Source organism: Cryptomeria japonica, chromosome 5 (assembly GCF_030272615.1).
Source record: "Cryptomeria japonica chromosome 5, Sugi_1.0, whole genome shotgun sequence".
Classification (NCBI taxonomy): domain Eukaryota; kingdom Viridiplantae; phylum Streptophyta; class Pinopsida; order Cupressales; family Cupressaceae; genus Cryptomeria; species Cryptomeria japonica.
Genome location: NC_081409.1, coordinates 311,263,894 through 311,284,947, shown reverse-complemented (window position 1 = coordinate 311,284,947; position 21,054 = coordinate 311,263,894). Strand labels below are relative to the sequence as shown.

The 21,054-nt window shown below is 36.0% G+C and overlaps 1 protein-coding gene across 3 annotated transcripts in view; it reads left to right on the top strand.

Annotated features, from left to right (window-relative positions):
- Positions 1 to 13,475, top strand: part of LOC131062837 (DNA-directed RNA polymerase I subunit 1) — a 159,017-nt gene extending 145,542 nt beyond the window's left edge. For 2 of the 3 annotated variants that reach the window (XM_059221439.1, XM_059221440.1), the window contains 3 exons: positions 6,228 to 6,368; positions 11,924 to 12,671; positions 12,848 to 13,475. In XM_059221439.1, coding sequence (XP_059077422.1) covers positions 6,228 to 6,368; positions 11,924 to 12,671; positions 12,848 to 13,384 — 1,426 coding nt within the window. In that variant the 3' untranslated portion in view covers positions 13,385 to 13,475. Of the gene's footprint in view, positions 1 to 6,227; positions 6,373 to 11,923; positions 12,672 to 12,847 lie in introns of all 3 variants that reach the window. The other variant, XM_057996582.2, reaches the window with a different exon arrangement.
- The last annotated feature ends 7,579 nt before the right edge of the window (positions 13,476 to 21,054 follow it).

The window sequence follows — 21,054 nt, the reverse complement described above, 5'->3', positions numbered from 1 at the left end:
GACTACGTCGAACACAGAATAAAGTTGCCTAACGGTCACTTCACTCTCTCTTGATCAAAGTGCGATTGCATGCTAAGATTGCAAGAAGTTTAAACAATGGACTCCAAGGTTCCTTTATGCTACGGATGTGACTCAGTTGGCTGATGTGATTGCTGGTAATCCAAGGGGCCCTACGTTTGCATCATTCTTTCACTTCTTTGTGGTGGCTGGAACTCCATCATCAGATATGGCAATTCTGCGATGCTGCTGCTTCGAACGGACTAAAATGAACTGAAAATAAAGGGGAAAAGAGTTTAGAAGGATCTAAATCTACTCCTAAGGGCAGTGATATCAACAGTTAATGTTTCGGTGGACAAATTCCAAATAAACCAAGGTCCGCTTCGCTAAGATAAATTACAACTCCGCAGGAACCGATGCAATCTTTTGAGGATGATGAAGGATTTTCATATTGAGAAGGTGCATTTGAATAGCCAACACGGCGCAATTCAAATGACTATTCACAATCGAACTTGGCACAAATTTGGTGGCTCAGGCCAACTTTACACTGCAACTTACAATCAACGATATGCAAAAAGTATGAACCATGGAAATTCATCAAACACCATTACATTCTCCATTGAAATCAAAGCACTTTATCTAACAACTGAGAAAATAAAATTCTACTCTAAGTGAGGAAGGTGAAACCATGCAAGTTTTGAAAAAATAACTTAAGTGGACACCATCAGAGAACAATGTTTCACTGTTATTATCTCAAAAACTTATCGCAACAATTTCATACAAAGCTCCCTCTCTCTTACAAATGATGGGGGTCACCCCTTTATATAGGCCTCCGGCCATGATTACATGCAAAACCCTTATTAGGGTTTCACCCTAGAAGATTTCCCACTCAAGATGCAACAAGGTGGGAATTAGCAATTAATAACCCATCATGCCCTTATACAATTAATTCAAAAGTATCCAAAATAGCATCCACTGTGCATTAAATGCACCACCTCTTTCAATTTTGCCCAACATGCGTTGAATATCTATCCATGCAAAAATCATCCCATTATGTCATAAATGTTCCATCATTTCCACATGCGGCGGTTGCATGCAAAAGGAATCTACCATAAATTCAACATGCGATGACCAGGTCACCATTTGGTCAAATATTTCGGTAATGAATGCGCCACCCTATTGCCATGCGCTCAATAGATCCTTGCTATGCAAGTGGACCCCGTTGTTGTATATCCGCTCCTGCACATCTGGAATTGTTGGGAGAGAGAAAAATTGATTCAGGAAGAATTTTCTTGAAGTCTCTTCAACTTTCCTTGTTTGGAGAAGGTTTTCCATGAATTTTCACCATCTCCTATTTTTTAAGGAATTTTTCACAAATTAGGGTTTCAAGTCCAGGAAGGAGAGAATTCTCCTACGATTCCAAATCTGTAAAAAATTTGAAATTTGGATGTGATTTGATGCGTGAGAATGGATTTTTCAAAATTTTCCCCAAGCGAAATTTCTTGTTTAGTTCATCCTTGATTCCATCCTGAAGGAAGGAATTTCCAACACTTAAACAAATTTTCACATTTCTTGGAATTCTGTCTTGAAGGAAGGAATTTCCATCACTTAGTCAAATTTTTATACAATTTTTCCACTTTCCTGGAATTCTGTCGTGAAGGAGGGAATTTCCATTACTTAGCCAAATTTTAATCTTTCCTGGAATTCTTCACCTTGGATGCATTTCTTTCTTGAGGAAGGAATTTTTTGTGCTCTTTGAATCCATCACATCCGCAAGGAGCTTTTTTTGATCAATTTGCCACATTTCCTATTTTTGAGGAATTTTCCTAAAATCTAGGACCTAGGTCCAGGAGAGAGAATTATCTCACGAGTCCAAATCTGCAAAACTTTCTAGATTCTGATAAGATTTGGTGTCTAAAACTGGAAATTGCAAAAAATTTCTCGAGGGGATTTTTGCTTTTCATTCCTCCTTGACCCTCGGATTTTCATGCCTTAGACAATTTCTCTCCATTCTTAGACTTGAACGTGGAATCCAGTTTGGTGAAAGAGTTTTATTATTTCCATGCTTCAGAAAATTTTTGACTTTCTGATTGGGCTTGAAATTTTGACTTTGATGGAGGAAATTCATCTTTCCCATGTCCTTCCTTGATACCTTGATTCAGACACTTTCTTTAGGTTTCGAACAATGATTTTGTACTGGTAAGGAATTTTGATCATTCTTGCACATTTCCATGCCGTAGTTACCTTGGCTTCTTCTATCTCTTCCTTGGCGTTGTCTCAACTTCATCAAGTAATTTTCCAACTCGTGCATTTGTGTGAAGGCATATAGGATTTTCTACCTTCTCCAAGCCTACCCTCCTTTGGCGCCCCAATGAACCCTTGGGCGCATTTTGGCATGTATCATAGAATCTTCCACTTTCCATGCTCTCCATGGAATGTTTCTTTGGGCGCCTTTCATAAAGCATGGGCACCATTCTTCATTGTAGATGGAATTTCATGAATTTTAACTTTTCCTTCATCATCCTTGTTTGGTGCCCTTCATCACCTTTAGGTGCAAATTCACTCAAGGCAAGGAATTCTTTAACATTTGACTCTTCCATGACCCCTCCTTCCTAGCGCCTTTCTTCCTTCCAGGGCACAATTTGCAAGTGGAGGAGGAATTTCACTTTCTTCGTGCTTTCCATGCTACCCCCACTTTGGCGCCCTCCATCATGCTAGGGCGCAAATCTATCCAAGGGAAGGAATTCACTATTTTTTCCTCCTTCCATGGCACTTCAAATTTGGTGCTCTCTTGAGTGCTTGGGCGACATTTTTGCTTGAGGAAGGAATTCACTATTTTTTCCTCCTTCCATGGCACTTCAAATTTGGTGCTTAGTGTTTGGGCGGCATTTTTGCTTGAGGAAGGAATTCATCAAATTTCCATGCATTCCAAGGGGACTCCATTTTAGCGCCCTCACCTGGCTTTGGGCGGATTTTGGCCATGGAGGAATTTGATGTTTTCTACCAATTCAGGATATATATATATATATATATATATATATATATGAAATATAACATTTAAGTATATTATACTTTAAGTATAACATTTAATTATATTATACTTTAAGTTATATTTCATATATATTGGCAGGATGTTTGAGAGTGGTTTTAGGTCCTTAGGAATCATAATGCAAATTCTGGATTTTGGAAGATCTTTCAAATTTTTTCAGGCCATTTTCGGATTAGGATGACATTGGTGGATTGATGTGAATTTCCAAACTTAGATGATTTTGCATGCTTTCCTGTTCTAGAATAGGAGTTCCATACTTAACCATTTTTTTGATCCAACTTGTCTGTCTTCCTTCCGACTCTTCCGGATTTAGAAATGATCTTCAGGAGCATTCAATCTTCAGCGTCTTCAGGGATGTTCAGTTTTTAGTGTCTTCCTGTGAAGAACCTGCCAAAAATAGATTTTCCCAAATAGTAAGTGTTTCAAAATGTCAAGGTTTGGGCAAAATAGGTCAGAAAAGCACTTACTAAAAATAGAAACTTACTAAAAATAGAAATTACTAAAAATAGTAAGTTTGATTTTTGGCAAAATGCAGACATTCCGGGCCTTAGTGAAATCCCTTAAAAATAGGAATTTTTTAAAAATAGAAAGTTGCTCCGTTCTGGTTCAAATTTTATTGGGAGGTTCCTTGAAGGGTCTTGATTCCAGTTATATGTTCAGTTTTTCCAAAACCCTAACAAAACCCCTAAAATCTAGGACTAAAGGCAAAAACCCTAAAATCGACAAAATAGGCCCTAGACTTCATCAAATTCACCCAAACGAAAAGAAAACTTGACCAATTTGACCCCACTCACTTGTAAGCTTAGAGAGACTGACAAGACTGCTACGAAAAGACCCAAAAAAACAAAGCCAAAAGACCGGAAGGGCCTAAAAAGTAGGGGGTCTCCATTTGCAATGGGGCGATGTGTGAAAACGTCACAACAAGAGTGAGGGTTGAGCTCTCTTCTTGTGATGATATCAAACATAACCATGAGATTTGAGGCATTTTTAGTAAGGGGGTTGTTGTGGCTTACTTTAATTTTATGCGGGGCTTCGACCCTACCCTCTCCATTCAATTTTCTCAAACTTGGATCATGGGAAAGATGAAAATTGGAAGTGTAGAGTTAGAAGTTATTGAAAGGTATGGTAGATGCCATGGGGTTGAGCATTGATGGTTTGAAGGTGAGATGGATGGGCAAGAGCAAAGTGAAGGACTACATCAATTCTTTACTCGTAGGTTATGAACAACTTATCGAACATCAAAATGGTTTTAAAAGAGAGGATTTCCCCCCCTTCTCCCTGTCCCTGCTAGGAATTAGGTGTGCTTGTACTTAATCAAGTACTTTACTCTTCAAGGTCAATTTCAATTCATTTGCACATATCTTTTTTCTTTTATTATGACACCTTTGACACAATTCACAGATAAGTTTTCTTTTCTATCTCTTGTTATTTGTTGAAAATGATGTCAGCAATGTTAGGTGCAATAAGGTGAGCTTGCCTTTGCACCAGGGTCTTGTCTTTTGTCTTAATCATTATTGCCTAAATAAGTCTTTGGTCTTGGGTGTTAGTTACTAACTTGAGGTGAATAGATCTACCCCATGAGGAAGGGAAAAAAGAAGAATAGGCTAAAGTTTGCTTCCTCAATTTTACCCAAGCAAATATTATGCTTTGATACCAAACTTGATCCATAATTTAACAATCCATTATGAAACAAAACTTATCTCCTCAACATAAAACACAACTGAAACTATTTACAATTGTTTGAATGATCAGTACTTCTGATATGAAGGAAAAAAAGGGAAAGAAATTGCAAGAATGTATTCAAGACAGAAAAATTCACTCAATCAAGACACTGTTGAGTGCGGAGAAGACTCTCATTGAGTATAGAAAGTTTTCCACAATAAGAGGGCCTTGCTTTATTGCTGCACACAAACTAGTTGATAAATTGTAATGATTAGATCATTCTAGAGAATTGGAATCTTTTCTGATTTCCTGCTCTTACAAAAACCTGCTTTTTCTATCTCCCTACTTGTAGAAGCAAAAACTTTATAAGATCATGGGCAACCATGTTTACGTGGCACCCAGTTGTTGTGGTGTGCCAGGTCAAGCCTACATACTAGTTTTTGGTCAAACCTGCCAAAGTGGAGAATTGCATGCAGGTTATTTTTCACAACTTTCTCGAATAAAACTCCACTTAACTTTTACAAAGCTCTTTTTTTTTGTATTTTTTTATTTGTGAGTATTTTAATTCACAGTTTATTTCTCTTGTTTTAAACCTGTCTAATTGAATTCCAGTTACACTTAAGTTTTCTGAGTCAATGCCATGCAAATGTAGTGCTACAATCATCCTATCACTGGGAGTTGCCAAAAAACCTGTCACAAGTAGAAATACATGTATATATTGAGATATGTTTTCTCTTTTGGATGAACACTGTCCAGACTTCCTTGATTTCAATGTCTCAATACCTGTGAGTGTTCCCGTAACATGCTGACATGATTGCGAGTGTCGTGATAATACGGCCTTGAGATTTAAGATTACTATTGGAAATTGTGCCGCACAGCCTTTCAAGGTTGTCAAAGGCACCAAGTTATGAAAACTGATTTCCCCTGCAAACTGTTAGTAGTTACATTTTCTAGACATTTTACTGATCTCGTATGCTTACTTAGCTTGGCCTCTCAAGGTTCTTGGTGTTGATTTTAAGCTCCCCTCCAAGATAACACTAATTCAAATGAGTGAGCACTAACTGACATTATCCACTCGCTGTTTGTAATACATTTGTGTAAGGTAATGAACAATTTTGGATCCTCGATGGTATTCCTGACTGATCAAGGGATGGTGTAGGTGTTGCCAGTAACTATTTGAGTCAACAAGCAAGAGGAATATGAATGCTTGAAAAAATATAGTGTCAGATCAAAAAATGGTATTTATGGAATCTTCCATGTGATTGAATAGATCTCACACTGCACAGTTTGCAATTTTCTATATTAGATTAGTTACGATATAAAGTGTACCACTGGAATGTTTGCAGACTCATATTCAATGGTTAAAACCAGAAATCTCTTGTATCATGCCTTCTTGGTTTCCTGTTTCAAATTCCTCTATTCCCATGCTTGGATAATATTGCTGTTTTACATCTTTTTGCAGTTTTAGTGATTTATCTTTAGTAATATTCTTTCTAACCACATCCCTCCTATTTTGCAGTTTGAACACATTTCATTTTGCTGGTCGAGGTGAAATGAATGTGACATTGGGTATTCCTCGTCTGCGTGAAATTTTAATGACAGCATCAAAGGAAATACTTACTCCTGTGATGACTTGCCCACTTCGCCAGGGTAAAACAAGGCAAGTATGAAGTTGATTATTTTATAGTTTACCATATTTCAGCTTGTAACCCTTTACATTAGATGTCTCAAATCTTGGAATCTTATAAGCTTAAGGAGATATATAATATTTGTCTTACTATCTATAACATGTCACCATTTATGATGCCTGTTTAGGAAATTTTATAGAAGCATTAAATGAATGGTAAGTTAGAGCTTTATTAAATGTTATTTGAACCCTTTTGCATGGGCTAAGCAATCAGTTTCAGTGCTGCATGGCTGCCATTCTTTAAAGTTGAAGATGACAGTGAGCATTGTTTGTAGCTTCAAGAGTTTTTCCTAACCATAATAAAGCTTTTCTTGAATTATCTTGAAGCTCTAGGTAAGTTAGAGCCACCAATATTTTCATGTATTCCAAAGATGGGCCATCCTTTTCATAAAAATTCAAGTCAATATGCATGTCTTTGAGCGTGTAGTGGCTGTATAGTGCCCTTAGAGGGCATATACATAGGGTATTCACAGCTAGGAAGATGAGGCAAGGGTTAATAGTTTAATACTAAGTTGCAAGGTTCGCCTCGCCGGGCCCCTATTACTGGTCTAGTCTGGTCCGCCTGTGGGTCCGGCCAGGGTTTGTGATTAGGAGGGCTGGTTTGTGAGTGAGTTTTAAAACATAAACTTGGATCATTTCTCCTTATTTGTGTTGCAAACATCAGTTTTTTGCTAGTAGGTTGAAGAAAGGTTGAAGAAAGTTTGGCTTCCAACATCAAATATGAGGAGTTGAAGACTGGTTTTTGAAGTTTCAACAAGTGTTGCAGCATCATTTCCACAAATTTGCAAGCTCCCATTTGCTGAAAGAGGTAGGTTTTTGAACATGTTTTTCAACCATTTTTGTTTCACAAATTGTCAAACATGAAACATTATTTGTTTTCCATTATTTTGTTTTTGTTTTTATTTTTGAACGTGTTCATATTATTTCTTGCCATAGGTACTAGAATGGCATCTACCTCTTCCTCCATAGGCACAAATGAACAATCAAAACAAAGAAATGATCCAAATTCTCCCCTCTGGAAGTATGTTGACATTATATGACCGCTTCTAAGAGGTGGGGCATTTCGTTGGAAATGCCAAGGATGTGGTAAAGAATGTAATAGTTTATATTTTCGGGTGGTAGACCATTTGTGTGGAATGCCAAGAAGAGGCATAAAAAATGCATTGGAATAGATGGTGTGCCTATACTAGTAGGGACGGTGTTGAAATATATTAGGGAGCACGAAGCAACAATAGATAGATAAGCCCGTAGATTAAATCAAACTGCTCTGAAAAAAAACAAAGGGAATGCAACGCTCATCTAATCCCAATGTTGTAGTAGAAAACCACCCCTTCTTTTCCATAGTTGAGCTTGAAAGTGAAACACCCATTACACACAAAAGATCAAAGGGGCCTTTAGAAACCGTATTTCAAAATGAGAGTTGAGACATTGCTGATCAAGATGTGGCAAGATGCATTTATGCAAATGGGTTGGCTTTCAATGTTGGTCGCTCCTTATACCGGGAAAAAATGTTGAAAAGTGTTAATGAAGCTCCAAGAGGGTATAAAGGCCCAGGTTATGAGAAGGTACGCAAAACCTTATTGGAAAGAGAGTTGAAGGGGGTTGAAGATGCATTGAAGTCTATAAAGGATTCATGGGTTGAGATAGGTGTATCAATTGTTTCAAATGGGTGGAAAGATTCTAAAAATCGTCCCTTGATCACTGTCATAGTGGTGTCCCCTAAAGGTGCAATGTTTTTGAAAGATGTGGATTTTGAGGGCCAAGTAAAAGATGGCCAATTTATTGCAAATATTCTCATCTTTACCATTGAGACAGTGGGACCCTACAAAGTTGTTTAAGTCATAACAGACAATGCAAAAAATTGTAGAGCTGCTGGTTTTCCGGTTGAGGAACGCTATCATCACATCTTTTGGACACCTTTTGTGTTCCATTCACTCAATCTTATGCTACAAAAGATTGGGAATAAAATTGAATGGATCAAATACGTGTATGCAAAGGCTAAGGACATCCAGATGCTCATCACAAACCACCAAAGGTCTCAAGGGATTTTTAGATCCTTTTCGAGTTTGGAGCTATTGAAGGTAAGTGAAATAGTAATTTAATTTTACATTTTCTGATTTTTAAATTTTTATTTTCAATGTTCATAATTTCATTGTGTAAGCTATAATGTGTATTCTTCTTTAAAGTTTGGCTTTATTTTTTAATCATTTTGACATTAATTTGTATTATAGGTTGCTGAGACCCATTTTGCATCAATGGCAATTGTCTTGAGACGACTTGTGAAAGTTAAAGTGGCACTTTGCAATATGGTGATTAGCCAAAATTGGGCTATATGGAAGTAGAGCAGCAGTGAGAGGGCAACAAGAATTAGGGTTAGGATATTGGATGACTCATGGTGGGATCTTGTGAGATATCTCCTTAGTTTCACTGAGGCCATTATGAGCATGATTTGCCACACTAACATGGATAGACTTTGCATTGGTGAGACTTATGATGGCATTGACTCAATGCTTGAAAAAATGAAGTGCATTATAAATGCAAGAGAGCAAGCCCCATAGAGAAATTCTTCAACAAGTGGAAGCAATTGTTGTGGAAAGGTGGAATAAGATGACCACTTCTTTGCATCTTCTTACCTATGCCTTGACACCAAAGTACTATAGCAATCAATTTCTTGATCAACTAGGAAGACTTGCACCATGGAGAGATTTAGAAGTGTCTGATGGGTACAAGGCAGCATTCCTTAGACTCTACCTTGATGATGATTTGCGAGATATTATTACAAATGAGTTCATAGAATTTGCAAATGGAAATAGTCTAAGTGTTTATGCTTTTCGTCATAGATTCAAGAAGGATGCTCATAGTTGGTGGTACTTCCATGACACATGCTTCGAAAACCTACAACCTCTCGCTGTCAAAGTTTTTATCACAAGTAAGTTTAATTAATTAAAATATATCATAAGTTTTATTTATAGTTTACTTTGTCTTCATAGGTTGCTAGTTATTTTTAATTCTATAAACTTATAACTTTAATTGTTTACTTTGTCTTCATAGGTTGCTAGTTCATTTGCATCAGAAAGAAATTGGAGCTCATACTCTTTCATCCACTCAGTAAAGCACAATAGATTGCAATCAAAAAGAGCGGAGAACTTAATATATGTGCATTCCAACTTACATCTTCTTTCACACAAGCAACTTGACTACAAGGGGAAATGAAGATGTGGGATATAGAGCGAGAGCATGCTGATTTGGATGCTTCCTCTTCTCAGCTTGCTGCATTTGATGACTTGGATAGCAAGTGCAAGTGGCATTGGCATTGGTTCACCTAATGTCAATGTCAACAATGAGGAGGATGAGAATGATGATGTTGATGAATTAGAGAATCCATTTGATGATTAAACTTTAAAAATTAAAACTATAGTTCCAATCGTTGAAAGTTGAAACAATGACACTTGAATATTTTGTCATCTTGATCATAGTTGCAAGACTCGGACTCGGCAAACTGATTTTTGACTCGGACTCTGTGCCCAGACTCGGCAAAGACTCGACAAATTGAAAAACCCAAGAAATCCAATTTTTTTTTGAGGATTTAAAGCCTGTTTCATGCATACTTGAACTCAGACTCGGCGCCCAGACTCGATAAAGACTCAACAAATTGAAAAACCCAAGAAATTCAATTTTTTTTTATGATTTAAAACCTGTTTCATGCATCCTTTAATAAATGAACATTAAAGACCCAATAATCTCATCAAATAGAAGCACATACACAAGTTTACATTGATCACACAAGTATAAATGCAAATCAACATGGATTGTAGAAATCTGATGAATCTAATTCATAAAATCTTCCCGATATTTGTGGAACACCTGCAAACACTTTATAAACTCTATATTGAATTCCTCAATGTGATTTTGATTGGACTTCATCTTTATTTGACAACTGCATCTCTTAACCCGACAGGTTGGCAGGGTCAAATCTCTGATACCACTGTGAAATACCATTATTGGACAGATTTGTAGAAATAACTTTAATAGAGAATTTCATAAATTTGAGTTTGATATAAATATTGACCAATGTTGTTATATGGAGCCTAATCAAACTCGAAGGTTAAATTTTCCCCCCTTTTATCAACACAATTTTCCCCCAAATTATTCAATGGGGGTTTGGGGGCAGCACCCCCGAAAGCTCAAACGACTTTTATTATTTTATAACAACATCGGGAGTTATTTTTTCTATTGGCTGATATCTATTGCTTAGAAAATAATATTTCTAGAATACCCATCAAAGTCCAAGGTTTGCATTGGCTTTGTCACTTTTCACGTCCTTGAAGTTCGTCTGTAATGGAGATCACATTGACTTTTTAAAAAATTTTTTTGCCTTTTTTTTACTTTTTGGGTGGCAGAGTCTGGGGCTCAAGACTCGGCAAGTCTGCCGAGTTTGACAAACTCGTGAGTCTGCGCAAACCCGGCCAGACTCGACCAAGTCCAAGTCCAAGGTCCTCTGGGCTCGACAGAGGTGACCCGCCTTGGGACTCGCCGAGTCTGGGCCAAGACTTTGTGAGTCCTGTAACTTTTATCTTGATATTAAACTTGATGCTATGATTACAAGTTTATGTTGGTTTTGTTGTTTATATGATGCTATTGACATGCTAATCTTTATTCATGGTTATAGGCTGTATATATATATATATATATATATATATATATATATATATATATATACATATATATGTATGTGTATGTGTATGTGTATGTGTATGTGTATATATAAATGTATATATGTACATATATATATATGTATATATATACACACTAATGTAAATACGTACATATATATATAAATACACATATGTATATGTACATGTACATAAATACATATGTATATGTATACATGTATATATGTGTGTGTGTGTGTGTGTGTATATATATATATATATGTAATTTTTACATGTTTTCTAACTAATAAACCCAAACCCCTTTTCAAAATTTTGCCATTCCGGCATACCAGGTTCTTGAACCCGAACTGGCAACTTAAGTTTAATACTTTTAATTATGAAATTGAAAATGATAGGCTCAATCATTTTAATTGGAGGATGACTAATGTTTTGATATGTTTTTTATCACAAAATGTCCTGCAGTTTACAAACATAGCTAATATATTTGTTTTAAATAGTAAAATGCCATATTGAAGGTCTTCTCGTTGTAAAGCTCCTTTTAACAGTAAATTTGGATAGTAGATTAGTGTATGTTGTTGTTTTTTTTGTGATTTCTGTAAAGAATCAAAACTTGCATACGATGATCAGAATTTCAATTTTCATACCATGTTGAAAGCTAAGATGTTAGACCATAAAATGTTGTAAATCCTAAGACTAAAGCGAATTTTTTTGTTGAATTATATAGCTGGGAAAGTGCTCTGGCTTGAAAGAATGGATGATGACTACTTAAAAGAAACTTTTTATGGAAACTTTTAATGACTTCATATTTGGGTTTATTTTATAGATAATTTCTTTGCTTTGCTTGACAATTTACAGGGAGGATGCTGAAAGAATTGCTGCAAAACTTAGGAGAATTCGATTTGCAGATCTTATAGAAAGTTTAGATGTTTCTAAATTACCCTTTTCTGTACAAAATGGGCGAGTGTTTACTGTGTACAAGCTCAAGATAAAGCTTTTTTCTCCAGCTTATTATCCACCTTATTCTGGTTTAACACTTAAGAAGTGTGAGAATGTGTTTCATAGTCAGTTCCTAGAGATCATGAATAAGAAAGTAAAGGCAGCTGAAAAATTGGCCAGAAAAGGTGGACATGATGCTATTCGAATCGTTTCTGATTCTCAGATTGTGGGAAGTACAGCAGGAATCAGTGATGATGATTCTCTAGTTAAGTCAAAAAGTGGGGAGCAAGCAGAAGATGAAGATGATCAGGATGAAGAAGCTAATGATGAAGGAGCAGATGCTCAGAAAAGGAAAGCACAAGTAACAGATGAAATGGATTACGATGATGAGGTTGATGAGAATGAAATATCTCTTTGCAATGAAGATAATCCATTAGAAGGGGAAGATAATGATGACAATTGCAGTACTGTGCAAGATGAAGAAGCTGAAGATGAAGATATTGAGCAGGAAAATTTTTCAGAATTCAGCAAGAATCTAAATGAAAGCATGTTAGCTGAGAAAAAGGCTTCAAACAAGAATAAACATCAACCAGGCAAGAATGCAGAAGGGAGAATTTTCGAGGCTGACTTTCTTTTACCTGGAAATACAAATATTTTACTTGCTCAAGTATGTAATGTTCTTCTCTATTTTCTATTTTGTTACTGGGAAAGGATGAATATATAGAGAACTTTAGAAGTATGTGATTTAGGTTAAGAAATGCACTCTACAGAAATTTTAATTAAAAGTGTTTTACTACTACACTCGTAAATTAATTTCATAAAAATGTGTGCCGAAAATTGCAGATTGCAGAAAATGTTGCAAAACAGGTTTTCGTCCATTCTGTCTCAAATATTGACCGTTGCTCCATCATAGATTATAATGGGGATCCCAATATTCCAGCACTTCAGACAGATGGAATTAACTTTAAAGCCCTATTGATGCTTGGTGATGAACTTGACTTGGCTAGGTTAACAACAAATAACATAAATGCCATGCTTGAAACTTATGGTGTTGAATCTGCTCGTGCGACTATTGTTGCAGAAGTGAAAAGTGTATTTGATTCCTATGGCATAGCTGTTAACAGTCGTCATTTGAGTTTAATAGCAGACTTCATGACATTTGATGGTGGTTTTAGGCCAATGAGCAGAATTGGTATAGGTTCAAACACGTCACCATTTCTTAAAATGACCTTTGAGACAGCCACCAAATTCATTGTGGAGTCTTGTTTGCAGGGGGAGACAGACTGCCTGGAATCACCATCTTCCCGAATCGTTCTTGGGCAGGTTGCAAAAGTTGGAACTGGATGTTTTGACATTTTACAGAACTTGCAAGTATCATGATCTTTTCAAATGTGATTATTCTTGGTCATTTTGTCACCTTATTCTTTTAATGTAACCACTCCAACTCAATATAACTCAGCTTTTTTTTTTATGTATGAGTATCTTGTCATTCTAGTAGTTTTTGAACCTGTAATCATTGAAGCAGGTTCAAATTTTAATTATCTAGGACATCATGTTTGATTGTCGGAATGCACCTTGATCTTTTATGTGAAGTTATACCAGTGTTAAATATCATAATATGAGGGAATTTTTGTCCCATCCATGAAAAAAGATTCTAGTTTTTGCAAACAAATCACTATTTTTCCTTGTATTAATTTCAGTTTTGAGTGTTTTTGCAGATTGTTAAGGACATGGTAGTTTTATAAAGCTGCAGCTACAATTTGAATCTAAAACTTTCAATAGAATATGAGGTTCAATATTGCAGATTATTGAAACGTAGTTTAAAAATCCCACCAGGAAGTATCGCAGAGTATAATTTATCTTTTTCAGGGTTGATCCATGCCCATTGCCTTTGGTGGCCAAAATTGAATTTGGGAGGGCCCTCTCTAACTGATCTTAACGAGTATCTTTTTCCTAAGAAGGTTTACCATTCTATGGGGCATTAGGAGGTGCTTAAACATACTGGTAAAACATCCTTTATTTAAAGTCCTAGTGTTGTGATATCAGCCCTTTTGCCTCCATGACAAAGTTATACCATATTTTCTGAAGCGACAGTGGGAGCGTTTAAAAGAGATGGCCTTTCCTCTAATAAAATAAGTCTTAAGGTTGATTAAAAAAATGCTATAACAAGGTCTTTAGTTTTATTTAATGTTTCCATATTAATCAAGTGATTCAGTAGCGAGTAAGCTTGATAGAGAGATGGGAAGCAGGCACATGAAAATTGTAGGTGTAGGGACACATCAAAACTATGTTTGAAGTTTGGATTAAAAGACTTATTCTACAAGTGTTTCCTCTCCTTGGTTTGTGGTAGTGGTAAGAAAATGTGGTTCTCGCTCAGCTTGTGCAAACGTACCTCAAAATATCTTTTGTTTGATAATTCAACTGTATCTTATCATGAAAAGATTTCACTTTCTCTTGAGTGGCCTTGATTTAGGGCACTATATTTTTTATGGTCTATGCCTTTAAATTTCAGGTCACATCTTTGATACACTGTTATTTGTGATGTAAACTCTCCGACTATTTTGGTAGCGCTACTAGAAGTTGCTTACAAGGTTTGTGAATTGAAAAAGTTTTCCGTATATTATCCCTAATTAGTGACCTTAGAGATGGCACGATTGACAGGTGTTTCACTTTTGTCTTCACAATCTCATTGCCTAAGGAAACGAGGAAGCATGTTCGCTCTGTTTTTTATGCCATGTTATTTTCCACCCTTTTCTGCTCAATTATCTCCCCACACTACATTATTTTGTGATGTCAATGTCCATTTTCAGTTTCTGAATATTGTCAAAGCTTTAATGTAGTCATTAGATAATGGTTTGGATTTTGTTCCACATTACATAACATTTTATAAATGCATACTCGGTAAGCTATCTTCAAAACTAATTCCATGCTAGACATGTGAAATTAATTCCAATGTAGATATATTTTCATTGGTCTGAAATTAGTTTAGAATTCTATGTTGTGCTATATTTTATTAGGTTAGGGTGCTTTCCCAAATATGAATATTTGATAAGAGTAAACTGGATCTAAAATACTTGAATAATTACATTATTGCAACCATAATTTCACATCTTCCTATTCCAGAGGGTTTTGTACTTATCGTAATGCTCACTAAGGTTGCATATATTCGTAAGTGATGGTGTATTGGCAATGTCGAAATTATAGCGTTGCATTTGAATATTTTAATCATTTATTTCTTTTGTTGTGTATACAAGAGACAAATATTGGTCAAGATGATTCAAGAGTCTTTACAAAAGACTAACAATCTGAAGGTGAACTTGTAAAAAATCTAAGCATATGTAACTTGATTGTGTATGAAGCAACAAAATGATTGACATTTTCATGCACGTCATTGTTGGAACCTGTATAGTGTGTTGTGGGTTACGCAAGCCAATAGGGGAGATGATAAGAAGAGGTGAGATGGGTTGATACTTATTTAAAGATTCTCTTGCCTTGGCCTCCTAATTTCAAATACATTCTTCAAATTTGAAAGACAATTGATGGCTTACCACAAGGGATGTGGGCAGAGAAAGGCTTATAATCATTCTCTAGAGGCCACACAAAGTTGACATTGATATCATAATTGGAGATTTCAAATCATATTGAGGAAAGCATATCTATCTTAGATAAATTTATGTTAAAGATGTATTTTGAAAGATTATTTTTGAGGTACTTGTTAGAGCTGCATTTTCTAAATGCCTTTGGGCTAGGGTTCAATCTTTGTCTTGTTTTTAAAATGTCTTTATAATTACCTTTGGCAGGTTTCTTTTTGGTCAGTGACCTACTCGTTCGATTGGGCATGTCTGAAGAGTCTCTCTCATGGGTTTTGTATCGTGCATTAATCGGCTCCATGTTCCAATGTTTTAATTTTAACCAGTTGCCATACCCTTGGTTGGTCCTTAGTCTTTTGGCTATCTTTTAATATTTTAAGATTTTATGCCTTGTGTTCAACCCTATCCCTACGATGTCCTAGGGACATAACATATGGGCATGTGCTCAATTTTTTTTTAAGTTGGCTTGTGCTTTATTGCTTCTTGGAACTCGTGAGGGTCTCTTTCTCCATCTTAACGAGTTTCCAAGCTTTCATGTGGGGTTGTGCCTTAAAGGAATAACTCGGGACTTGGAGAAACCTTATGAAGCGTTTCATCGAGCTTTGACTTGTGTTATCCTTTGAATGAAGTACCAATGGTTTGTTACTTGGGTACATGATGAGCTGTTTCTTAGCTCTTGGTGAGTCCCAAGTTCTATTGAAAGAGCGAAGGGGTTAATGTACTCAGAGCTTGCTCAAGCCTTTTCCTTGCCTCAACGAGTGTCTGAGAAGGTCAATCATAAGGTGGTGAGAGGGGTTAATTGAAGCTCTTTGAGAGGCTTTTTCTTGTCTCAGTAAGTTTCCAAGAAGGGAAGTGGTGGACATTCTATCCGCAGATGAAAGGGATCCAACATATCAGCCTGAAACATGTTGAGAGCTCACGTTTTCTTCAATGAGCTTCCGAGAAAGTCATTAGTAGACAACTAGGGAATACTTAGGACTCGTTGAGACTTCTCAAAGGGCTTCAATGAGTGTTCGAGAAGGGAATTAAGGAGATGGTTGAATTTAAACCAAGGGTCATTGTCTGTAACTTGGTAAAGCCTCAGGTGATTCTTAGCGAGTTGAAGTGATAAAGATGGGCTCGGTCAAATGGATTTGAATCCCATCAAAGTTCACACAAATTGCATTAATGGAGGAAATGACTGTGGAATAAAAACAATTGGTCATGTCTTTTGATGCATTGTGAAGAAGTAAAGCAAAACTCAAGGCGAAGATAAGGCTAAGCTAGGGTTTCTACGGATGATTCCAACCACTTCTAGTGCTCTCAACCAAAGAATTAAACTAGTAAGTTTGCTTCTCTCATTTCTCTGCTACCAGTTTGTGGTTTCTCTGAAAGGAGTTAGGGTAATAAATCAAACCTTAGGCTAGGGCATCCAAATAGATTGGATAGGGTTTTCTGAAGAGTTCACAGAATGTCAACCTCATTGAAACCCTTAAAATCATAAGAGCCTAAGGGAAAGAGATAGAAGGAAAATAATATATATGATGATTCAATAACTTAATTGCTAGGATCATCTTTTAGGCCTAAAATAGGAGCTTGTGTCCCTAAATTTTTTGATAAACAAAGCAATATTAGAGAGGCTTATTTCAAGATTAGGGGACACAATATTTTCAATTTTTTTTTCTTGAAGTCAAAATAAAAAATCCCAGAATGTAATCCATGGTGGTTAGGGCTTGCAAGATTAGTTGTCCCTAATGCTTTTGTCAATTTAGATTTGATCAAGGCTCTGGCAAGATGTTATAACCCTATTGGTAGATCCATTAGGTCTACAAATGGGTGTCTACTAGAGATTAGTAGAAACAAAGTACTAGAGGTTTTTTAAATGGAAGACTATAGGGAGTATACTGCAAAGATTGACCTTGCAGGTTTGAAGGTAGAGTATGATGCCACTGCGGGTTTGTACATAAGAAAATGGTTACCCATGCATAGGCCTAGGTATACAAGCCAACTACAACCATTTGGAAAAACAGAGAAGCCCCAATACAAACTAGAATTGTTCTATAAATACTTTGAAATGGCATACTATGCAGTAAGTCAAGTGCTAGGGTATGAAGGAAGCCCACTTATGCCCGAGGAATTAATGGTATTAACTTGTGATGTTAAGAGTGCAATTGATTATAGGACATGATTATCCTCAGTTTGTAGCAGATGCAATTCATAATGCATTGGTTTAAATTCAGCCAAATGACACCAAAGTTAATTTTAAGTGGGATTCTTTGTTAATACACATGTTATTTTATTAAGGACAACAATTCAAGTCTCGGGGACTTGAGCTTCATGTAAGTGTTTTTGCCATACTGGCAAGAAAAAACTAGTCCAAATGTGGACTTCAATTTGGGATTGCGGCTATGAGAATTCCCAAGCTCTTGTGTTTTAGCAATTCTTTGTTAAGAGAATATACAGTGCTTGTGGTGTTGAACTCACAAGGTTGACAAAGCAAGTTGAATTTCCTAGGGCCAATTAAGGCTAGTGTTGATCACAATTGGGCAGATTGGTATATGACCAAGCAATACACTTACATTAGGGTATATGGATTCAGTTGTCAACCCCATGTTTTACCCTTCATTGTATGCAATAGATTGGTTGCTTTAGAAATTGTTTGGCAAATGTTTGAGGCATCTACCTTTTTTAGGGAACAATCCAAGGGGTCATTTCTTTCAGTATTCTTAGATATTGGTGATTCTACGATTAAGACTATCAAAGGTTATGAGTAGGGTATTGAGGTGTTAAAATCTTTTGATTTATGAATTGGGCTAAATGCAAGACAATTTGATTTAGAGGGATACTAAAATTCTACTAAGCAATTTGCTACATTGGGAGCTTATGCTCATGGTTTTTTGTTTAATGAAGAATTGATGAGAAACTGCCAATCTTAGGAAGAGGTGAGAAAGAGAATGTCCTCTTACTTTAAAGTACAAAAGATTGAGAGGCTTGAAGATCCATCCTAACAGGGCATATCTCTAGATGATGATAATAGGGCCATAAGGATGGAGTTGTTTATACATAATGCCAATGTTATTTTGCAAATCAGTCCATTGCCTCTCCTTCATCGCCAAGTCCCTCTATATTTGAATGAGGAGAACTAGTTGTGGTTGCATCTTTGACTCAAATGTCCCCGACCCCATCAACAAGTATTGCAGTATCATAGGGTATTGGTGAAGGAATGGGACAACAAGAGGAAGAAGAGGTGTTACAAGAAGTGAGACTACAACCCTATGAGCCTCCCAATGAACAAAATGATGATATCATGGATATAGTTGATTATCTAGTAGAAGATGTAAGAAGAAAAGCTTTAGAAACTTTCTTATCAAACAATGAATTCATTCACTCCAAGAAGTTCAAATTGTTTGTCTATAAGAAAAGGGAAGATAATTGATTGGTAAGCAAGTTGACATTCTCGCTTAGTAGTGTGATGAATGCGTTAGGAAGTTTAACGAGGATGTAAAAGAACTAGATAATATGACACCTAAAAAAGCAAGAGAGATGCTAAAGAAAGCTAGCTGCCTACTAATCCCAAGCCTTGACATTGCATCATGCATTTCTTTTGACAATTTAAGAAGATATGAAAGGGTTGATTGTAGGCTGTTAAATGAAGGGATAGATAAACTATGCTTTGAATGATATTTTAGGGGCTTTGATAAGACTCTTTCGTTGTGGTGTCTATATCTAGAAGGTAAGAAAACAACACCAATAATTGACCCACAACAAATCCTAGGGCAATTTATGGTTTATAGAGTCAAAAAAATCTCAGCCACAAGTTGTAGAGCTAAATATAAATACAACCTTGTTAAACAAAGCAAAAGTAGAAGACCAAGATGAAAATAATTGCACATCTCAAGAAGGAGAATAATGATTTGAGGGAATCACTAAGAGTATCTCCAGGAACGGGCCTCTTGTTGGAAGCCTAGGCTACCATTTCAAAACTGAAAATTGATGCTACTTTTGAAAAAGGGAAAAAAGTGGAAGCTAAAAAACAATGATTGAGATCTGAACAGGAAAATGTGTCTTTGAAGAAAGAGCTAAAGACAAGTAAATTTAAAGTAGCTTAAAACTTTATCAAGGCCAAATTTCAAAAAATACTACCACACTTGTAGCTTATGTGGATAATAGATCAGAATATTGTCCATGTCATTCACAAGCAAAGAAAGACGAAACTTCATTTGAAACTTGTAGTAAAATATTTGTCTAAAAAGCAACAATTGCTACATTGCTTGCTTAAATTTTCTAAGAATATTGAAAGTGAAGCTGAGAAGCATGGGAAGACATGATTGATTAGTTGAATATTACAATGCCTGAAGCGGATGCAATGTTGGTTGCACATCATAAGTTCCATGGCCACATATCAAAGGCTCTCAGTCGGTTCGACAAATTGCAAGGCACTACTCTTCCACCATTTGTTAGGGATATTAGGGAGGATAGAACAAAACAAGAATGGAAAGTTGAGCTTGGAAATGTTCTTTTACATAATGTGCTTGACAAGGTTACAAATGATGCTGAAAAGTTAGAAGAGAGCTTGTATAAACAGTTGGATGGCTTGTATGAGCTTGATTACAGTTTTAGAATTTTGAATAGACAAAATTTAGCCATAATAAGTCTAGCTTATAATGCTCACATTGACACTTGCAACCAATTTTGCCTAAAAGAAAATGAATAATAAAGAAAGAGCAGATTTCAGTGCCTTGGTCATTTCTGACCATAGAAATTTTCTTTTAATAACATGTCATCTTCTAGTAGGACCTGCAAGCGCTAGTTCACCATTAGGTTTGGATTTTTCTCCAACTCAGCATGGACGCATTAACATGAGAAATCAAATCAGAATTTAATCATTAGAGATTAATGAACCAAGTTGTTTCTGTCATCCTTCTTTTGGGTCACGTATTTTTGGGATTATAAAATGCACTTGGCATATTCTTTTGTAAACAAGTTAAAGTTTGACATGTGGAAAATTAACTTGAAGCTTGTTGCTACCTTGTTATAAAAGGGAATTCAAGGTTACTTTGTAGGGGTTCTAATCTTACTTTTGTATGGGACAGGTTGTATAGCGAAATTTGTAAGAAATTTTTGTGCAAATAATATAATTATAGATTCCTTACAGAGTCTTATACCATGTGCATTGTATCAAACACTTAAATGCAAATCAATGAAAACATTATCCCAAAAGTCTCCTATTTGGTGTTCCTTCAATTGTATGAGTTTATTTGTTCATGATAGATAATCTTGCCTTTGTGAAAATATCACAAATGTGTAGTGTAGTTACTAGTTTCTTCAAGGAAGAAATTAAATCCTCTAAGTGCATTACAACAATTAATGTGACACGATAGAGATTTCATTACAATGATTTGGAGTGATGAATTAGAATGCTTATGTTAGGCATAGGTTTTTTTAGATTTACAAGCGCATTTCATGAAATTCATTTGATGT